The sequence below is a fragment of the Pteropus medius genome, unplaced genomic scaffold (genome assembly GCF_902729225.1).
Source record: "Pteropus medius unplaced genomic scaffold, Ma_sr-lr_union100, whole genome shotgun sequence".
In the NCBI taxonomy this organism is placed as follows: domain Eukaryota; kingdom Metazoa; phylum Chordata; class Mammalia; order Chiroptera; family Pteropodidae; genus Pteropus; species Pteropus medius.
The window spans coordinates 555,622-573,224 of NW_024352004.1; the positions used below are offsets into that span (position 1 = coordinate 555,622).

Below are 17,603 nucleotides of genomic sequence, written 5' to 3' on the forward strand. Positions count from 1 at the left end.
TCTCTTCCTCCTCTGGTCCCAGAGTCAAATGTACTACCATTTATCTTTAAGAGGAAGCTTTCAAGCCAAGCCAGTTATTATGAATACAAATAAATGACTTGTGCACAGAACCAATGTGTAGATGTTGTTAGGTTGAAATGTGGCTGAGATACCTATCATTCCATGTTTCTTTTTCCCCCTTTGTCCTCCCCTGTGGTTCCCAAGTTTTCTGTACTGAGCAACTATGACTCTTAGGATAGAAAAAAGGGTATAAGAATAACACAAGCCCCCTCACAGCCCCTGAGCCTGTAGTACCCACCACTGAGGAGGAGCTCCCAACAGCCTGCACTCCTGTCCTTTCACTGAGGGATCCTGGGATCTCCACCCCCAGTACCATCTGGAGTCTTGCAGCTGAGATGAGTCAGGAGTCCTGGGGTTGGCCTCCTGTAGCTGTCGCCCAGCCTCCCCTCCTCTGTGGGGAGTTGTATTTGCGGAGATGCCCTTGGACCAACACAAAGACAGGCTTTTACTTTGTTATGCGGAGCAGCAACCTCTCCTTTCTGGGCTTTTTCACTTTAATTTCACAGAACCAAAGGCCTGAGAGAAGAGAGGGAAATCCTCTCTAGTCCTGTGCCCAAGCTGGGAGCCTTGTTCTCAGGGGAGGATGCTGAGCTGTCCACCCCATCACAGCAGGCTGACCCCACCTAGCTCAGCTTTTTCTGTTATATTTACAACTATGACAAGATACCTGTATAAAGAAAATGAAAGATACATGTGATTATGTATATTATTTTGGGGTAGGAGATTTTCCAGGGTAAAAGCATAAAAGGAAAGATTAATAGATCTGGATACAGAAAAAGTCTAAATTTGATTTTATTGGAAAATGTAGCTGAAGCTAAAAGGTTTTATTCCCTTGATGTGTGAGAGCAGGAACATCTGTTTTATCACCATTGTTGCATTGGTGCCTGTACAGTACCTAGAAGAGTGGACACTCAAATATCTGTCAAGTAAATGAATGATGATACTCAATGTCACCAACAATCAGAGAAATGCAAATTAAAACAGCAATATGATATTATTCTTCCACTAGATTCGGGGAAATTTTAAAGACTGGTAATATGCAGGGCCTGTGAAGATATGGAGAAGTAAGTTCTCGCATATCCTATTGGTAGGAAAGAAAACTGCCACCTTGGTGGGCAATTCAACAGTACCCTTAAATATTGCTCCCCAGTTACACAAAAGGCTGGTGCACACAGGAATATTCATCCCAGCATTGTTTGCACCAACTCAGCAAGTGGGTGGTGGTAAACAAATCCATGCTATGAAATACAATTCAGCCCTTACAAAGGTAGTACCAGCAGCAGGAAAGAACTGGAGAGAGATTCCAAATGAACAGCATATGTAATGCCTTGGAAAGATTTTCAAGACTGTTTTTAAAGAGAAAAAACAGGTTGGAATACAATATGTACAGCAAACAAAACCAAACTCCATCATTGTAGATGAACAGAAAAAGACAAGGGAGGCAGATATCCAAGGATTCCCTTCTGGTGAGGGGAGAGGGACTGTGCTAGTGGGACTTTCTGGTCTGTATTTAAATTTTTTACAGAGGGGTACTCGTGGATTCTTGTAAATTAAAAAAAAAAAAAATAAGGAAAGAAAAGGCAAAAGGCCCAAACAGTTAATTTACAAAGTGGTTGATGAAATAATGAAAAACATTCAAACTCACTTGAAATCCAGATACCTTTTGCCTGTCGGTTCAGCAATCATGAAATGAATAACATCTAGTGATTAGGGAAGGAGCACATTTTTTGTGTGTGTCTTTTTAAATTTTTTTATTTGATCAATTTGATATGTTACAATTTGTATATTTAAGATGTACATTGTGTTACTTTGACACATTTATATATTATGATTGTCATTGAAGCAATATTTATCACATTACATCATTATAGTATAGTATTATAGACTATACTCCTTATACGTGCATTAGAGATGACTTATTTACTATAAGTTACAAGTTTGTACTCTTAAACACCATCAAATTTATCCCCCCAAGCATTTTTTGTTTTTTCATAAAACAAATTTACTATAAACATATTTGGTTAAGGTAGTAACATCCTAGGATTTACAGATACATTCACCATTATATAGCCATCTTAATTGCATATAAAGGTATAAGAATACCTAAGTTCAGTAGTTTAAGAAAAATAAACATCTCATGAACTACATCGTGAAAAATGTCCAATGGAGTTCAGATCTATTAAAATACTCTGTTAATCTCTAATTATTATTATATTTAAAAGAAACCAGCTTTGTGCAGTGATATAGTCCCAACTGCAGAATTCTTTCTTTCCTTGCTTTTCTTCTCGAGAAAAAACCCAATCTCAAAAACCCAACCCTGAAAGTCCCTCTTTCAAAACACCCTTAACTGCATCTTGTCCTTTGCTGTACACACTCATAAAACGCATCCCTTGTCAGATTCAACCTCCATTTTTTCCAACCCTTCATCCCAGCTGCTGAGCATTCCAAGTCTATCTCATCCCTAGCCAATCCTTCCTACTTCCTTTCCATTCATCTACCACACTACCATGGCTATCTTAGACTTTGCTTCCAGCTACCAGATAGAGAACCCATTCAAATTTCCCATCTCTTCCCTCCAGCTTCTCCAAATCCATCTATCATTCCTTTAATAAATGTTTATCAAGTGTCAAGTAAGTACCTGATACGTGCAGGCACTGGGATAAATTTTGCAGATATTGGAATAATAAAAGAAAAAAAAAAGTTCCTGCCTTCAATAAATTTAGTGAGACAGAAAAATGAAAAATGAAATTGTAGTGTGATAAACATTATGGCAGAAATGAGTCCATGCAGTTTGGGGAACAGAGTGTATGTACCTAACATAAATGGATTGATCTGATAGCTACCTGAGGCAGCCAATTTCTCACCTCTTCCCCAGAGCAAGCCAGGCACTGACTCAGCCCTCCATGGCTACAGAGGGCACTGCTCAGTCAATTATTCCCCTTTTAGATTACTTTTATCATCATTTCTCCCCTTCTCCTCTGCTCTTTCCTCTGGCTTATAAACATCTTTATGATTCTCACATCTCGTAAAACCTCGCCCATCTATTTATTCCCTGTTTCTCTCTAGCCTCTACCATGTTTTTGTGGGAAGAGAACACTAGTGGGTGCTACTCACACTGCTGGTAGGAATGGAAACAGGTACAGCCCTCTAGAGGACAATGTGGCACCATGTATCAAAAACCTTAAAAATGTGAACACCCTTTGACCTAGCAATTCCAGTTTCAGGAATTTATCCTCAGGGGAAAAAATCATGGATGTGTACACAACTCTGTCATTGAAGACACACAAAGATGTTTATCAAAACATTGTTTAAAAACAAAGTACTGAAAATGTAAATGTCCATTTAAATGAGATGATTAGTTTTAAAAAAGTATGGTGCAACAGGGAAGGTAATACTGTTAAGCAGATATTTAAAACTATGCCATAAAAATATTCAATGACATGGAGAAAGCTTCAAGGTATATAGTTAAGTGAGAAAAGTAGAGGACAAAATATTGACAATAAGATCATATAAATATTAGTACAGTACCTGACACATAATAAACTCTCAAAAGCATTAACAGCAGTTCAACTCATTCGTTTATCCATTCCCTTAAATATTTGAGAGCCCTTGAAACTGCTATTCTGTTTGGAGCTTTGCTTGGTAAATCTCTACTCATTCTTCAAAATTCTGTTTAATTGTACTATAATGTTCTGCCCCTTCCTGTGTTCTTCAAAATAAAGACGCTAAGCTCTAAACCCAAAAGTTACATGTATGCAGCAATTAAAAGACTACCTTTCATCTCACAAACATATTGTTGATCAAAGGATGCCAGACAAAAGAATTGAAAGCAGGGAGTCAAACAGATACTTGTATATCAGTGTTCATAGCAATATTATCCACATTAGCCCAAAGGTGGAAACGACACAAATACCTATGAATAGATGAATGGATAGAGAAAATGTGGAATATTATTTTCTCTAATATTCCACAATGGAATATTATTCAGCCTTAAAAAAGAATAAAATTTTGATATGGTCTACAACATGAATGACCTTTGAAAACATGCTAAGTGAAATAAGCCAGACACAAAAAGATAGTGTATAATTCCACTTATGTGAGATACCTGGAATAGGCAAATTCATAGAGACAGAAAGTACAATAGAAGAAGGAAGGTGAATGGTACAGGAAATGGATGGTGGCAATGGTGTACAAAACTGTGAATGTACTTAATGCCACTGAATTAGCCACTTAAAATGGTTAAAATGATAAATTTTATGTATATTTTACAAGAAAAAGACTTTAAAAAAAGAGTCAGATACCAAAGAGTACATACTATTTGTTACCATTTATACAAAGTACAAAAACAGAGAAAACTAATCTATAGTGACAGAAGTCAGAATAGTAACTACTCTTTCTAAGTTAGTGGAAGAGGACAAGAAGGGGAGTTATGGGTCATTTTATATATCTCGATCCACGTGCAGATTCCATGAGTGTGTTCTGGAAACCACTGAGTGTGTTCTGAAAACCACTGAGCTCTTCGCTTATGAGTTTGCCCCTGTCTGCATCATTAATACTTCAATCAATAGTTCACCAGAAAACAAAAACCCTAGCATATCTTTAGAAAGAAATTTAATTGCAAAAATCTGGACAAGTTCTTGGCAGCTGAATCTTTTTTTTTCTGTCTTTTTTGGGGATCCTGCTTTTCTTGTGCTCTGAACTTGAGCTGAATCTGTGTCTTCTTTGACTGCTTTTTCGCTTAATTTACCAAGGTCCCACACTAACCGGGGCCGCATTCTCAGAGGACAGTGGCTAACTTGTCTCCTATTTGTTTCCTGGCTAACTCTGAGGTGAATTCTTGGAGGTCATAGAGACGAGTCCTTACTAATCCCGCTAACCAGAGCAATAACAAATCCATCAGCTCGGTTGGCTGGGAGAAAGGCAGGAAGAAAAATGCTGGAAAGAGAGAAGCGCCACTTGGGTTCTGCCCAGCGGTGCCAGCCCGCTCAGTCCTCCAGACGCAAAACCACGCCCCCTTTCAAGCACCCCCCCTCCTGGCCCCGCCCCCCAACTCACGTATCCTCAGGGCCCGCCTACTAGGCGTGGCCCTGCCCCGGGAAGGCCACGATCCCGCCAACAATGACTCCACCTCTCCTTCCGCTGAGAAACCTGTCCCATTTATTTAAAGAATACGTTTACGTCAGCCCGCCTTACGTATCTTTTGCGTCATCAGTGCCAGGCATAGGGGCGGGACTTCCTATCTCTGATTCTAACAGCTTCCGGGAGAAGCCGGAAGAGACTGGACCCTGGACAGAATCGGGGGTAGCCAGCCCCTCCCCCAGCCCCTACGGAAAGGTGAGTCTATGGGCCGGCCTGACGAAGTCAAAACACTTAGTCTGGCCGTTTCAGGTGAGGACCTCCTTCCCTACCCAGGCATAGTATCAGTCCAATCCCCTTGATTTCCCATGACTTTCGCGTACTCAAGCCCGCCCCCAGCCCCCCGACCCCGCCCCGAAGTTTGAGGGGTGTGGATGGTTTGTGACCCCCTAATTCGACTCTAACCCTCATGGGCTGGGAGAACTAGGCTTGGGCACCGCGGCTGGGGCCAGGCAGCCTTTCGGCTCAGGTGGGCCCACGGACCCCTCTCCAGCGCCGCGGAAATAGGACCGCCCAAACGGGGAGCCTTCGCCTTAGAAAAGACAGGGTCGGGAACGCTCCCTCACCGCGCGGTTAGGGTTCCTCACAGGCTGAAGAGAGAGTGAAGGCCTCTGAAGCAGACCTGGGGTCCTGCCCTGCCCTGCCCCTGCCCACTAAAGTTCCCTGTGTCCGTGCCTGACGTTTTCGCCTGTCAGTTTCCTTTACTGTAAATCGGGGTTAATGACATTAACCTTACCATCAGGGGTTAGTTGTGGGAGTGATAAATAATTGCTGCCATTTATTTATTGAACAATTGCAATGTGTCAGGCCCTCTGCTAAGTATTTTGCTTCGATGATTTCCCGTCATCTTCAAAACAACCTTATGAGGTAGGTACTATTTTTAACCCCATTTTACTGATGAAAAAGCTTAGTCCCTGAGAAGTATCTGAGGTTACAGAGCTAGTAAGGAGCAAGACCGGGATTATAAATTAGTTTTTTTTTTCTTTCTCTTTATTTCTGACTGCAGGGCCCATGTACTAAATAAGGATGTGGAAACTAGTCAGATGTTGATATGTTCCACAGGTATTCTTTGAGTAACTGCTATGGCATTATGCTGGATACCATGGTACATAGAGAAATGCATGTGATCCTTGTCTTCCATGAGTCTTGTAGAGGGATGGACAGGTCGATAAGTATAATGAAGTTTTATAGGTGTTGTGAGAATAGTCTGGTAATGATAATCATAAGACTGGATTTGCCCAGGGACAGCTGTGAAAGCGGATTCTCCAAGGGAAAGAGTAGGTACTCCAAGGAGCAAACTGAGATCCTTCCTGCCTTTCTAAGAAACTGCCAAGGGACAACCTACACAGTACAAAAAGATTGAGAGATGGATTGTGAGACCTATTTTGCAATTTTCCAAATCCGTTCCACCTGGGTTGTGGTTTTGCAGTAGTGAGCCTATGATGACCCAGGAAGGTGGTTTTCTGGTGTCAGTCCTACTTTGATCCCCAGTGCTTGCCAGAAGAGTTTCAGAGGAGGCAGATAAAATATCTGTTGTATGGTGGCTGCTAATGACCCTTACAGGACTTTGGGGGTTTTCTGACTCTTTTGTCCCTTTGGGAAGGTCTGACTCTGCTTTTGTTGGTAAATTAATTTTCTTTGGCTCTTGACATCTGGACCTACATATGTGACCATAAATGAGATAGGGTTCAAACGAGACAATCTGGTAAGACTGACTACTGTGCCTCCAAAAGTCCCCAAAATAAAATATTCCAGTCATTTTTGTCTCTCTAAGGCCACCTAGGAGGCTCTTCTAAGGGGCATAGTTGCTTGACCAAGTGATAAAAATCCTGGAGAAACTCAAGGCTCAAAAAAGCAAATGTTTTTCCCTGTCTACCAAAAAAACAACAAACAGTTGCAACAGCAACAAAGCTGTAAGGTTTTCCTGATGATCCATGCTCCCTGGGGGGTTGGAATGTGAGAGTAGAAGGGTGTGGAACCTGAAAGCTTGAGTTTGGGGGTCCAGAGTTAGGAAGGTTTGTTCCCCTTATACAGGACAGTAAACTGCCCTTTCTTTTGAAGCTGGGTCAGTTAGAACCTAAACAAACTAGAAACCTGGTTGCAATCCCATAGGCCATAGGCCCTGCTGATACTGTCCCCCTTTGTTCCTGCAGTGTGGACCCAGTCAGCAGCCAGGCCATGGAACTCTCTGATGTCACCCTCATTGAGGGTGTGGGTAATGAGGTGACTGTGGTGGCAGGTGTGGTGGTGCTGATTCTAGCCTTGGTCTTAGCTTGGCTCTCTACCTACGTAGCAGACAGCGGTAGCAACCAGCTCCTGGGCACTATTGTGTCAGCTGGCGACACATCCGTTCTTCACCTGGGGCACGTGGACCATCTGGTGGCAGGCCAAGGCACCCCAGAGCCAACTGAACTCCCTCATCCATCAGAGGGTAATGATGAGAAGGCTGAAGAGGCTGGTGAAGGTGGGGGAGACTCCACAGGGGAGCCTGGAGCTGGGAGTGGTATTGAACCCAGCCTTGAGCATCTGCTTGACATCCAAGGCCTGCCCAAAAGACAAGCAGGCCCAGAGAGCAGCAGTCCAGAAGACCCTCTGAGATCTGAGGATAGCACCTGCCTGCCTCCCAGCCCTGGCCTCATCAATGTGCGGCTCAAATTCCTCAATGACACTGAGGAGCTGGCTGTGGCCAGGCCAGAAGATACTGTGGGTGCCCTGAAGAGGTGAGTAAGCTGGAAAAGTGGGAGGCTGTTTAGCCCTTGGTTGCCTCGGAGGAGGCTAGTATAGACATGGAAGCAGCAGGGAAGTTTCACGTCCAGCCCCTATTAGGGATGGGTGGAGTATTTCCTTGAAACCCACTTTTCAGTTTCCCCCTATTGCCCTGCTTTGTTGATCCAGGCCTGTTTGTCTTCCCATTCCTCATTCTCTGTCTCTCATATCTCTTTCATCCTTGCAGTAAATACTTCCCTGGACAAGAGAGCCAGATGAAACTGATCTACCAGGGCCGCCTGCTGCAGGACCCAGCCCGCACACTGCGTTCCCTGAACATTACCAACAACTGTGTGATTCACTGCCACCACTCACCCCCAGGGTCAGCTGTTCCGGGCCCCTCAGCCTCCCTGGCCTCCACCTCAGCCACTGAGCCCCCCAGCCTTGGTGTCAGTGTGGGCAGCCTCATGGTGCCTGTGTTTGTGGTGCTCTTGGGTGTGGTCTGGTACTTCCGTATCAATTACCGCCAGTTCTTCACAGCACCTGCCACTGTCTCCCTGGTGGGGGTCACTGTCTTCTTCAGCTTCCTAGTATTTGGGATGTATGGACGATAAGGACATAGGGAGAAAATGAAAGGCGTGGTCTTCCTCCTTTATTGCCTCCCCACTTTCCTGGCCAGAGCTGGGCCCAAGGGCCTGGGAGGGAGGGATGGAAAGGATGTGGTGGGTCCTCTTCCGTAGGACACAGAAGGCAGGTATGGGGCCTCCCCTTCATGTCCCTGAGGGTAAAGACATCCCCTTTGTGCAAGCACAACTCAGGTAGAAACAAGGATGTCATCTTCCTTCACTTTGAGGGTCCTGAAGTTCAGAACCAAGCTGGTGGCCCAGCTCAGTGGGGAGTCTGGGCTCTGAAGAGTCCTTCCTAGCTATGACCCTTGCTCTTCCCATTGTCCTGCATGTCCACTCCTTAGCACCCAGGGCCGCCTGCCAGGGCAGCTCAGCATGGCCCCAGCATACTTCTGTAGGGAGCCTGGAGTATATTTTGATTCCTTAGTGGAATATCCATTTTTTGAGACTAAAGTCACACAGACAAGAATGAAGACCGTCAGCTTGCCCTGTAGGCACCTAGCCACCTCTCCCTTCTCTCTCCACCTCTATAGCAGGAATAGGGTGTTCATGGTGTTCTGGACAGTTTCCAGTGTTCTCCCTTTTTCAAAGCACTTTGCTTGTATTTTTTTTTTTAAGTCCTTTATAGAACTCCGTTAGGAAGGGGTTTGGGGCACAGAGCCAAGCCCCCAGCATTGGGAGAGGCCAGGCCACAGCTGCTGCTACCCTAGGCCTAAGGCTGTAAGCAAGAGACAGCTCTGGCCCTCAGCCAGTGTCCTACCCTGCCGAGCTCCAAGGACGAGAGCTCTGGGTATGGAGTACTGGGCCCCAGGCCTTTGCCTCTGGGGTTGTTGGATGGAGGGTCAGTGTCTGTGACTGAATAAAGTTCCATTTTGTGGTCATGGAGCCTCCTTCTGTGACATTAAGAGAATGGCTTTGCTCTGCCCCAGCAACATGGTAATGAGGGTGGGTAGGCCAGGCTACCAACGGGAGATGCAGTTTATTTACACCAGCAGCCATGGGGGCAGGGGAAATACACAGCGTTTACAAAGTTAGCTACCTGTACAAGATGGATTACATATGCAAAAATAAAAATCTCAAGACCACAGGACAGCGTGAGCCCCACCCCCCTCCCCCAATGACCCCAGCATGCGGTAATGCCAGGCGGGTGGCCCCTGGGCATGCGGGGGGGAGTGATGCATGGAAGGAAAAGCCACCGGCCATGGAAATTAGTACAGAACCCCCCCACACACACTCAGACACATGATAGGATACAGGGTGGACGACACCTAGCCAGGGTGGGAAGGATGGGAATTGAAACCCACACAGCCTGCTGTTAGAGGGAGGGGAAGGGGGAGCTCCTAGCCCGTTCGACTACATGGTAGGGGGCATAATCTCCCCAGAAGGAAAGGGGGTTTGCTCCCTCAGGGTCCCTGCTGGACCAAGCCCATCTCTTACCCAGCCTGGGCAGGGGGCTCTGCCCTGAGGGCGGGCCAAGGAACAATGGGGAAGTGGATGTGGACAAACCAGTTCCCAAACTACTTCCCACTTCTCCCTCCTCCAACCAGAAGGGGGAAAGGGAGAGGCCAGAGGGGAAAGGGTATATTAGGGCCTGAGCTGCAGCTGCCTCTCAAAAGGGAGAATGGCCCCTGGCCTTCCTCCCTTCACCTTCAGCCTACTCCCAAGACGTCATTTGGGAGCAGGCTGGAGGCTGGCTGAGATCCTCCTTTCCCTCTGGCTTTCCCTTAGAGGGAAAAGACCGTGGAGGGTCAAGAACAGAGGAGCCCAGGCCCCGGGTTTCATTCTAACTCCTGCCAAAATTTGGCTTTTTAAAAAATAATCACAATTCTTGGGTTAAAAACCAATCTGTAACCAGGCACCAGCCGCAAGAACCACCCCAGGGGGTGGTTGGGGTTCCAGACAGGGTACTTCGACCCCATCTCTGTTGTTCCCTTAACCCTCTAGGATCCCGAACCCAAATCAGTCCAACTAGACCTGGGTACTAGCTACCCAAATGTGGGATAAGTCCTCCTGGGAGGAGGGCAGGGGACACATCCAGCAAATGCCAGAGAACTTGGCTCAGGGTCAACTCCACCCCTGTGTCAGTCAGCTCTGCTCCCAGCCCAGACTGTAATTCTCCAGCTGGGCTCCTGGGAGTGATGGTGCCGGCATGGAGGTGGGACAATACATCTCTTCAGGATGTAGACCAGGCAGGTGGGCACACTGGCATGACAGTCCCACAGAGGGGCAATGCCTAGACATGACACCCCTTCCCCCTCCAATGACAACCCAGAGCACAGAAACTACCCTCTCTTCCCACCCTACTCCTAGCAAAGGGGGGGGGAGAGGTAAAAGATCAGGATTTTCCTCAGAGCCCCAAACCACAAGTACAGAATAAATAACTTAAAAGCGGCTAAGGAAGGGGAAACAGGGCAGGCTTCGGAGGCAGGAGCATCGAGAGAGGAACTGAAGCTGGTCAAGGTGAAAGGGGGGGTGGCAAGCAGCAGTTGGGAACTTGGGCTGCCCTGGAAGGGCAGCGGGGCAGGGTAGGCAGGAGAAACATGGGGCCACCCCAGGAGGGTGAGGCTGGGCCCCTTCCTGGGGCAGGGAATGAGGTAAGAAAACATTTCAAAGCAGCACCGTTCCCTCTCACCTTGGGGCCCCACTCCTCACCAGCCCTGGGTTATAGGGAGGAAAGGTAGAGGGGAGTCATTCTGATACACAGCTCCCTCTTCCTATCCTCCCCTTGCCCATTCCTTGAAGCTGTAGAGGCTGGAGGCCCTTTCCTGGCACCCAACAATAAAAGGACAGCTCCTGCTGCCGAGGAGGCCCATGGGGACTGAGGGGAAAGGGCTGCCCCTGTGAGGGGCAGGGAAGGCGGCGGCAGTTCTGGACGCCTACCTCAGCAGACAGCTCGACGTGCCTGCCTACCCCTGGGATCGGGGGCATCTGATAGGATTCTGCACACAGACAGGACAGGACACACCAGCCCTGCCCCTCAGCTCCAAGCACCGGACCCATTCACATTGCTGAGGGAAGCTGCGGGAGGCCCCCTCCAGGCTCAGCTTCCAACTCACAGCCTCCCGGGTAGCCACAATGCTCCTCGGCAGGGCTTAGTCCAGTTCCTGGGGTGGGGGGCAGGCAGTGCCCTGGCAGAGTGCCCAGGTCAGGCCCCTGGCCTAGCTGGACATCCAGTAACTCACAGAATAAATAGGAAAACCGCCTCCCCACCAAATTTATGTCCAAGGCATAATATGTCCAGGTCTGAGTCCTGCATGCGGAGGGGTCGTGCTCCATCGCAGAGGACCCTGACACCCCCCAGGGGTGCATAACTGGATCCTCTGCCTGCTTGGCCCACCAAGCTTCTCAAGCCCAGACCCCCAGCAGCCGTCCATTTGCCAGGCTATGCCACCTGGGTGGGGGTCGGGAGAGAGGGCTCTACTCAGCCAAAGGCTATCCCTTGCACCCAAGTCAGTTGATGTCATCGTAGATGCTGGGCGTCGGGGGTGCCGGTGGCTTTGGCTTCTTCTTCTTGTTAGAGCCCAGGCCGGAGGCAGTCCCTACCAGGCTCAGATGGGATTTCTTTTTCTTGGTTTTCCGTGACTCGGAGCTGTTGGTACCTGAAGAGAAAGAGGTACAGGAATGAGGGCAGGGTAGTGGCTGGAGAACACAAGGTGCCCCACTCCTTTGCTTCAGGCCCAGCTGGATCACCTACCTAGACCCCATCCTTGATTCTCACTCGTCTTGGAGGAGCCTGAATCAGAGGGTGATAGATCAGACGAGCCGTCCCACTGAAGCCGGCTGATCAGGGCCTGGCTGTCAGTCATGTCAAAGCTGTCATTATCCAGGGAACTCTCGACCTCTGGAAGGACGCTGGAAGGAGGAGGGGCCACAGAAGGGCTTTAGGAATACCAATTAGCATCCCAACCTTCCACAACCCACTAACTTCCTTGGAGGATCACTTACGCTGAGGGTCCGAGGAAGTAAATCCGCACGGCTCGCCGCTGCTCATCCGTGTGCTGGGGGCAGCGCAGGGACCTGGTGGGGAGAGAATGATCAGACCCAGACCAGGCAGAAGTATGTGAGGAACTCAGGTGAAGCCCCTCCCCTCGGCAGAGGTCGGGGGTATGGACACCAACAGGGAAAGGATGAACGAAGAGCCCCCAGATTGCGGCCTAAAGCCTGACTGTTAGAGGAGAGGGGGAGGGCGGGAGTCCCATTGCTCAAGTCCAGGGATACTCCGTACCCATACCCAGGGTGTGTGCACAGGAGGGCCCCCAGCTCCCTTTCTAGGTTCTGAGCTCACCTTGTGCACATCTTCTTGGTGTGTTCAGAAATCACCCCACATTGCTGGAAGAGGAATATAAGCTGAAAGGAGGGATGGAGGGCAACCTACTCTAGACACTAGATGTTTTCTTCTGTATAAATGCTAGATTGCGCAAGCAGAAATGGCCCCAAGGTGTCCAGAGCAGACGATCCCAGACCACCATTGACCAGGAAACCTAATTCCAGAGAGAGAACTATATGGCCCTGATTGCTATGTCACCAGCCTCTTCCAGGGCCTTGACCACTGCCTGTGGCTCCAGCCCACTCCCAAAGGTCTCCCGTTCCCTGGTCCCTCACCGTGGTGAGCAGGCTACGCAGCTCCTCCGGTCCCAGAGTCTCATAGCTGATCCCAGTTGAATTATTATACTGGGAGAGAACCAGAGGTACAGATTAGAGAAGAGGTAGCCAAAGGGAGGGTGGGCGGGGGTGGAGAACCAGTCTCTCATCCTTTTCTAAGTGAGTAGGCCTTAGGACTGCCCAGCAGTTTTCCAGTGATTCCTTCTATCTCATCTGCACATGGCTGAGGGGTTGCGACCCCCCCCAAAAACATAAATATGCAAGACCTAAATACCCTCTCTAGTGTTTCTGTCTGTCACCATTCTGACCCCACTTGTCTAAATCCCACCCAACCAATAAAGGGAAATGAGAGGGAACCTAAGAAGAGAACCCCTACTCACCTTAAAAGGATCCGAATTGCTAAGTTCCCCTGAAGAAGAAAAAAGAAGGGGAAGGGTGTTTGATGCAGAGGTACAGACAGAGAACCCTGAAAATAACCAGAGAGGAAGTGGGGGTGACAGAAGGATCACAGGCCCTCCCTCAACACCCCTGTCCCCCAAGCTCCCCAACCTCCACCCTCCAGCAACGAATCACAGAAGACATAGCTAGAATCACTCCCATTGTTCCAGTCCCACTTACCATTTTTGTGTTTTAAAGACTTGGATCTTCGAGGGGAATTGGGGTTCTGGAATGGGAGATACCATAGCTTTGGGGAAAGGGTAACGATAAGGGGGAGCCGAGAACCCAGGGAAGGAAAAAAGATTTGACAAAGAAACATCCTCAAATTCCTACTCTTTCTCCCCAGTAAGAGGCCTGTCTACCCATATTTCCCCTCCCCATCCCCCCAAGGCCTCTGCTGCCCTCCTGCCCACCACAGACACCCTCATCCCAGAACCCAGAGGCACCTGATGACCTCAGACTTGAGTCAAGACACCCGAGGACTCCCTGCCCAAAGGGGAAGGGTATCTGTCCTTTGCCCAAATTTCCCTCATGCTTGCCCCAGCTCTTACCTTGTCTGATTTTCTCTTCTTGGCTGTGTAGGACAAAAGGATAAAGGGCAGGGTCACTTTAAGTTCCCAATCTAAGGGCACCGAAAGAAAAGTACAAAGCTACACTCTTCCCCCTCATTCAAGATAACAACTTATCATTACATACCCAATTCCTGCTAGCCCATCTCACCCCAGTGCCCCCCAAATTTCTCTAGATCCCTGAACACCTTTCTTCTCTGAGCCATAGGACCAGTCGTTGTCATTGATGTCATCGTTATCCTCTTGGTCACTCTCAGACTTGTTCATACTGTTGCTATTGGCAATCCTGACAAGAGGAGGGAAAAAAAAGGGTCAAGTCTGCCACCTCTCTCTTGCCCCCAACTTCAGAGATATAATGAAGCATCTGGGGCCAAGCACAACCCACCCTCTGTACCCTACAAATGCCCCCAGGGAACTACACCATGGTACAAGCTGCAAAAGACAAACAGCTCTGGTTCTAGCAGGGGGAGAAGCCCTCACCGGCGGTTGGCGATTCGGCTGCTGTTCCGACCCATTCCCAGGCACTTCTCCAAATGGGGAGCAAAGCGGGAGGCAGCAATGCTGCGGCTGCAATTGGGGCAAACACACTCCTTGCTCTTCCACTGGTTGAAAACCTGTCCAAAGATGTCCAATCCTGGCTGGTCCACGATCTCTGGGGACAGGAGAGGCGTGGCGATCAGGGCAGGCGGGGGACACACCTCTTGTTCCCACCCATGGCCCCATGGCCTCTTCAAACCCCCTGCCTAAGCTCGCAGGAGCTCCAGGCTCTACATCTGCTGTGGTTTCCAGAGGAGGAACCTCCAGGCACTACCAGGGCAAGGCTAGACTGCTCTCCTTCAACCCTGAAGCTCACCAAAATCCTTCATGCTATCAGGGTCCGTGTCATCCAGGAAGAAGTAGCCACACTTGACAGCCCGGTGTACCTCAAAGCAGAATCCCAAACAAGAATCCTCGACCAGGTCCGCGTATATCTCCTGAGCGATGGCCTGGGCCCAGGGGAGAACATCCACGGTCACGAGAGTCACAGCCCCCTGGACTGAGAGCAACTCTCACCAATCAAATCTCCTGCCAATTCGCCCTGGCCAAAAATAATGCTTTCTTTGCCATTTTTCCCCATCTTGACTTTGCCTTCTTTCTTCTTCCGGATCCTTGGGCTTTTTCAGCTGGCTATTCCCTTTAAGGAACAAGGCTGACTACCCAAATTCCTCTTTGGTGTGGATGCCAGATATAGCGACGTAGAGACATCAAGAAAAAGAACTAGAGGCACACGTGGGGGAGCCCTCACCTCTAGTTTGCTGTTATCCAGGCCAGACAAAGACATTTCCTCCATTTTCATTTGTAAACTCTTGTGGAGACGGCGCTCTGACTGCTCATAGCACAGCGGGCGGCAACACGGCTGCACACATGGGGGTGGGGGTGTTGGTGTGAGTCCAAGGCACCTCTAAACATTGCCACATCCCCTCCGCACCTCGCTGCCCAGAGCTTAATCCTGGCATCAGAATATACCCCTCCCTAAGGCCTAGGCTCACTAAGTCTGGATGGTCCTTCAGGACCTAAAACCCAAAGATGGCCTAGTCCTTCCCAGGCCTCAACTCAGGCCCTGGACTCTACTGCCAATCAGAGTCTGGATCTATAGGAGGCAGCAGCTCACCCCAGGTCCCCAAAACTCAAACCCCTCTATGATACCCATGGTGCAATGCAGCAGGGGGAGGAGAAGGAACTCTAAGGCCTCAAAGCAAACCCACAGGGTGTGGCAAAGAACTGCACAGACTCCTAAATACACTCCCCCCTTCCCTAGGCTCTCCTCAGAGTCACCTCTGCTTTCAGCCAGGATGTCCACTTGGGGGGGTACTGCGACCAGAAGTAGAAATGGCCCTAGGACCCTACAACCTTCACCCCACTGTCTCCCTTTGAAATAAGCCTGCAACTACAAGAGGGGAACAGAATCCACAGACACCTAAAGCTAAAAGGGCATTTCTAGACACCATGAGCAAGACGGGGTAGAGCCCAGTGGGATGGCATGCCAGGAGTGGGCACTCCCCTTACCTGTTCTTCTTTTAGAGAACCACCCTCCCTCCCTCAGGACCTGCCCGGAAGTCTCTCCAAGAGCCCCAAAGTCCAGGAATCCCCACCAAAGGATTCAGAAACAGCGCCTACAGTCCGGGGCCCCTCTGAATGGTGGGTACGAGTTTGAGGAGCTGCCAGCCTAGAGTGGGGTGGGGACTGACAAATGAACCAGGGGCACTGGGGAAGGTAGGAGGCCGGGCCTCGGCTCTTCCCCCGTCCCTGCGGCACTGCTGCTGCATCATACCGACTGGGGGGAGGAGAGCTGAGCCATCGGAGGCCGGCGCCGGTCCGGGACAGACCGACCCCTAGAGAGTGGGCAGAGTGGGACGCGTCCCGGCCCCTCTCCTTCCCCACCCGCCGGCAGCCCCGGCCGGCCGGGGAGAAGAGTCCGGGAGGGTGTCTCTATTGTCCCGGGGGCTGGGGCCTGGCTCCCTAACAAAGGCCCCGCGCCCCCTCCCCGGCCGGCCCTGCCCCGCCCAGGGGGGACCCAGACAGGGGGAGAGCAGGGGGCCCCGGCCCGGCCGGGAAGCCGGGGAAAGCCGGGCGTTTCCGCGTCGGCCCGGGGGGAGGGGAAGGGGCGCTGACCCAGACCTGGGGGGAGGGGGCCCAAGCCCTCGGGCCCCGCCCCCCGCCCCCCGCAGGCCCCTCCCCCGTCCCTGTCTCCGTCCCGTACTCACCCCGCCCGGGGGGCCGCGCCGGGGCCCGGCGGCCTCTCAGGGCCGCGTCCTCCGGCGGCGGCGGCGGCGGCGGCTGCTCCGGAGCCCCATGTCCGTCGGTCCGTCCTCGCGTCTCCCCGGGGCCCAGGGCCCGGGGCCGGGGGGTCGGGCCGCCCCCCCGCCTCGCCGCCTCACCGGGCAGCCATGGCCCCTTCCCCTCCCTTCTCGTCCCGTCGCCGCCTCCTCCTCCTCACCTCACCCCGCCCGCGCGCAGTCCGCGCGCCGTCCGCGCGCCCCTCCCCCCGCCCCCCACTCCAGCCCGCCTCTCCCGGGCGGGGGGTGCGGCGCGAGCCCGGAGCGCGCGCGCGTGCCGCGACCGGAGGATGGATGGATGGAGCGAGCGAGAACGCGAGCGTGCGCGCGCGCGCCCCTCTCCCCCTCCCTCCGCGCGGGCTCGAGGCCAAGCGCGAGCGCGCTCCAACCTCCTCCTCTTCCTCCTCCCGCCCCTCCTCAATACCCCGCCCCCGCCCTCCCTTCCTCTTCCTTCTTTCGCTTTCGCGCGCCCAGCGACGGCTCGCGCCAGCTAGATGGGCCCGAGCGCGTGCATCTGCCCCGCGGCCGCAGCTCGGCAGCATTTGCTCCAGGGGGCGGGGACCGGGCGGGGAGGAGGGGCGCCACGCCGCCGTCCAAAGTACCGGCGGACGGGGACGGGGGCGGGGACATGGGCGGGGCCTTCGGGAGCC

General features: G+C 50.8%; 2 protein-coding genes across 20 annotated transcripts; one reads left to right on the forward strand and one right to left on the reverse strand.

Annotated features, from left to right (window-relative positions):
• The first annotated feature begins 5,245 nt into the window (after positions 1 to 5,245).
• TMUB2 (transmembrane and ubiquitin like domain containing 2) lies at positions 5,246 to 9,409 on the forward strand. 4 transcript variants are annotated; one of them, XM_039846682.1, is made up of 4 exons: positions 5,313 to 5,394; positions 6,004 to 6,063; positions 7,350 to 7,916; positions 8,150 to 9,409. In XM_039846682.1, the coding sequence occupies exons 2-4, from the start codon at positions 6,029 to 6,031 to the stop codon at positions 8,514 to 8,516; spliced, it is 969 nt and encodes a 322-aa protein (XP_039702616.1). In that variant the 5' UTR covers positions 5,313 to 5,394; positions 6,004 to 6,028; the 3' UTR covers positions 8,517 to 9,409. The 4 variants fall into 4 exon arrangements, with proteins under 4 accessions (XP_039702617.1, XP_039702618.1, XP_039702616.1 ...); XM_039846681.1 differs by having other exon boundaries at positions 5,343 to 5,448; XM_039846683.1 differs by lacking the exon at positions 6,004 to 6,063 and having other exon boundaries at positions 5,246 to 5,394.
• A 79-nt stretch (positions 9,410 to 9,488) lies between these two features.
• Positions 9,489 to 17,263, reverse strand: ATXN7L3 (ataxin 7 like 3). 16 transcript variants are annotated; one of them, XM_039846679.1, is made up of 13 exons: positions 16,882 to 17,263; positions 15,423 to 15,533; positions 14,991 to 15,123; positions 14,618 to 14,789; positions 14,326 to 14,423; positions 14,120 to 14,142; positions 13,749 to 13,794; positions 13,511 to 13,539; positions 13,131 to 13,199; positions 12,814 to 12,857; positions 12,474 to 12,545; positions 12,223 to 12,380; positions 9,489 to 12,127 (listed from the first exon to the last, which is right to left on the reverse strand). In XM_039846679.1, the coding sequence occupies exons 2-13, from the start codon at positions 15,471 to 15,473 to the stop codon at positions 11,979 to 11,981; spliced, it is 1,044 nt and encodes a 347-aa protein (XP_039702613.1). In that variant the 5' UTR covers positions 15,474 to 15,533; positions 16,882 to 17,263; the 3' UTR covers positions 9,489 to 11,978. The 16 variants fall into 16 exon arrangements, with proteins under 16 accessions (XP_039702613.1, XP_039702610.1, XP_039702611.1 ...); XM_039846676.1 differs by having other exon boundaries at positions 13,511 to 13,596; XM_039846677.1 differs by having other exon boundaries at positions 13,749 to 13,815.
• Positions 17,264 to 17,603: the final 340 nt, after the last annotated feature.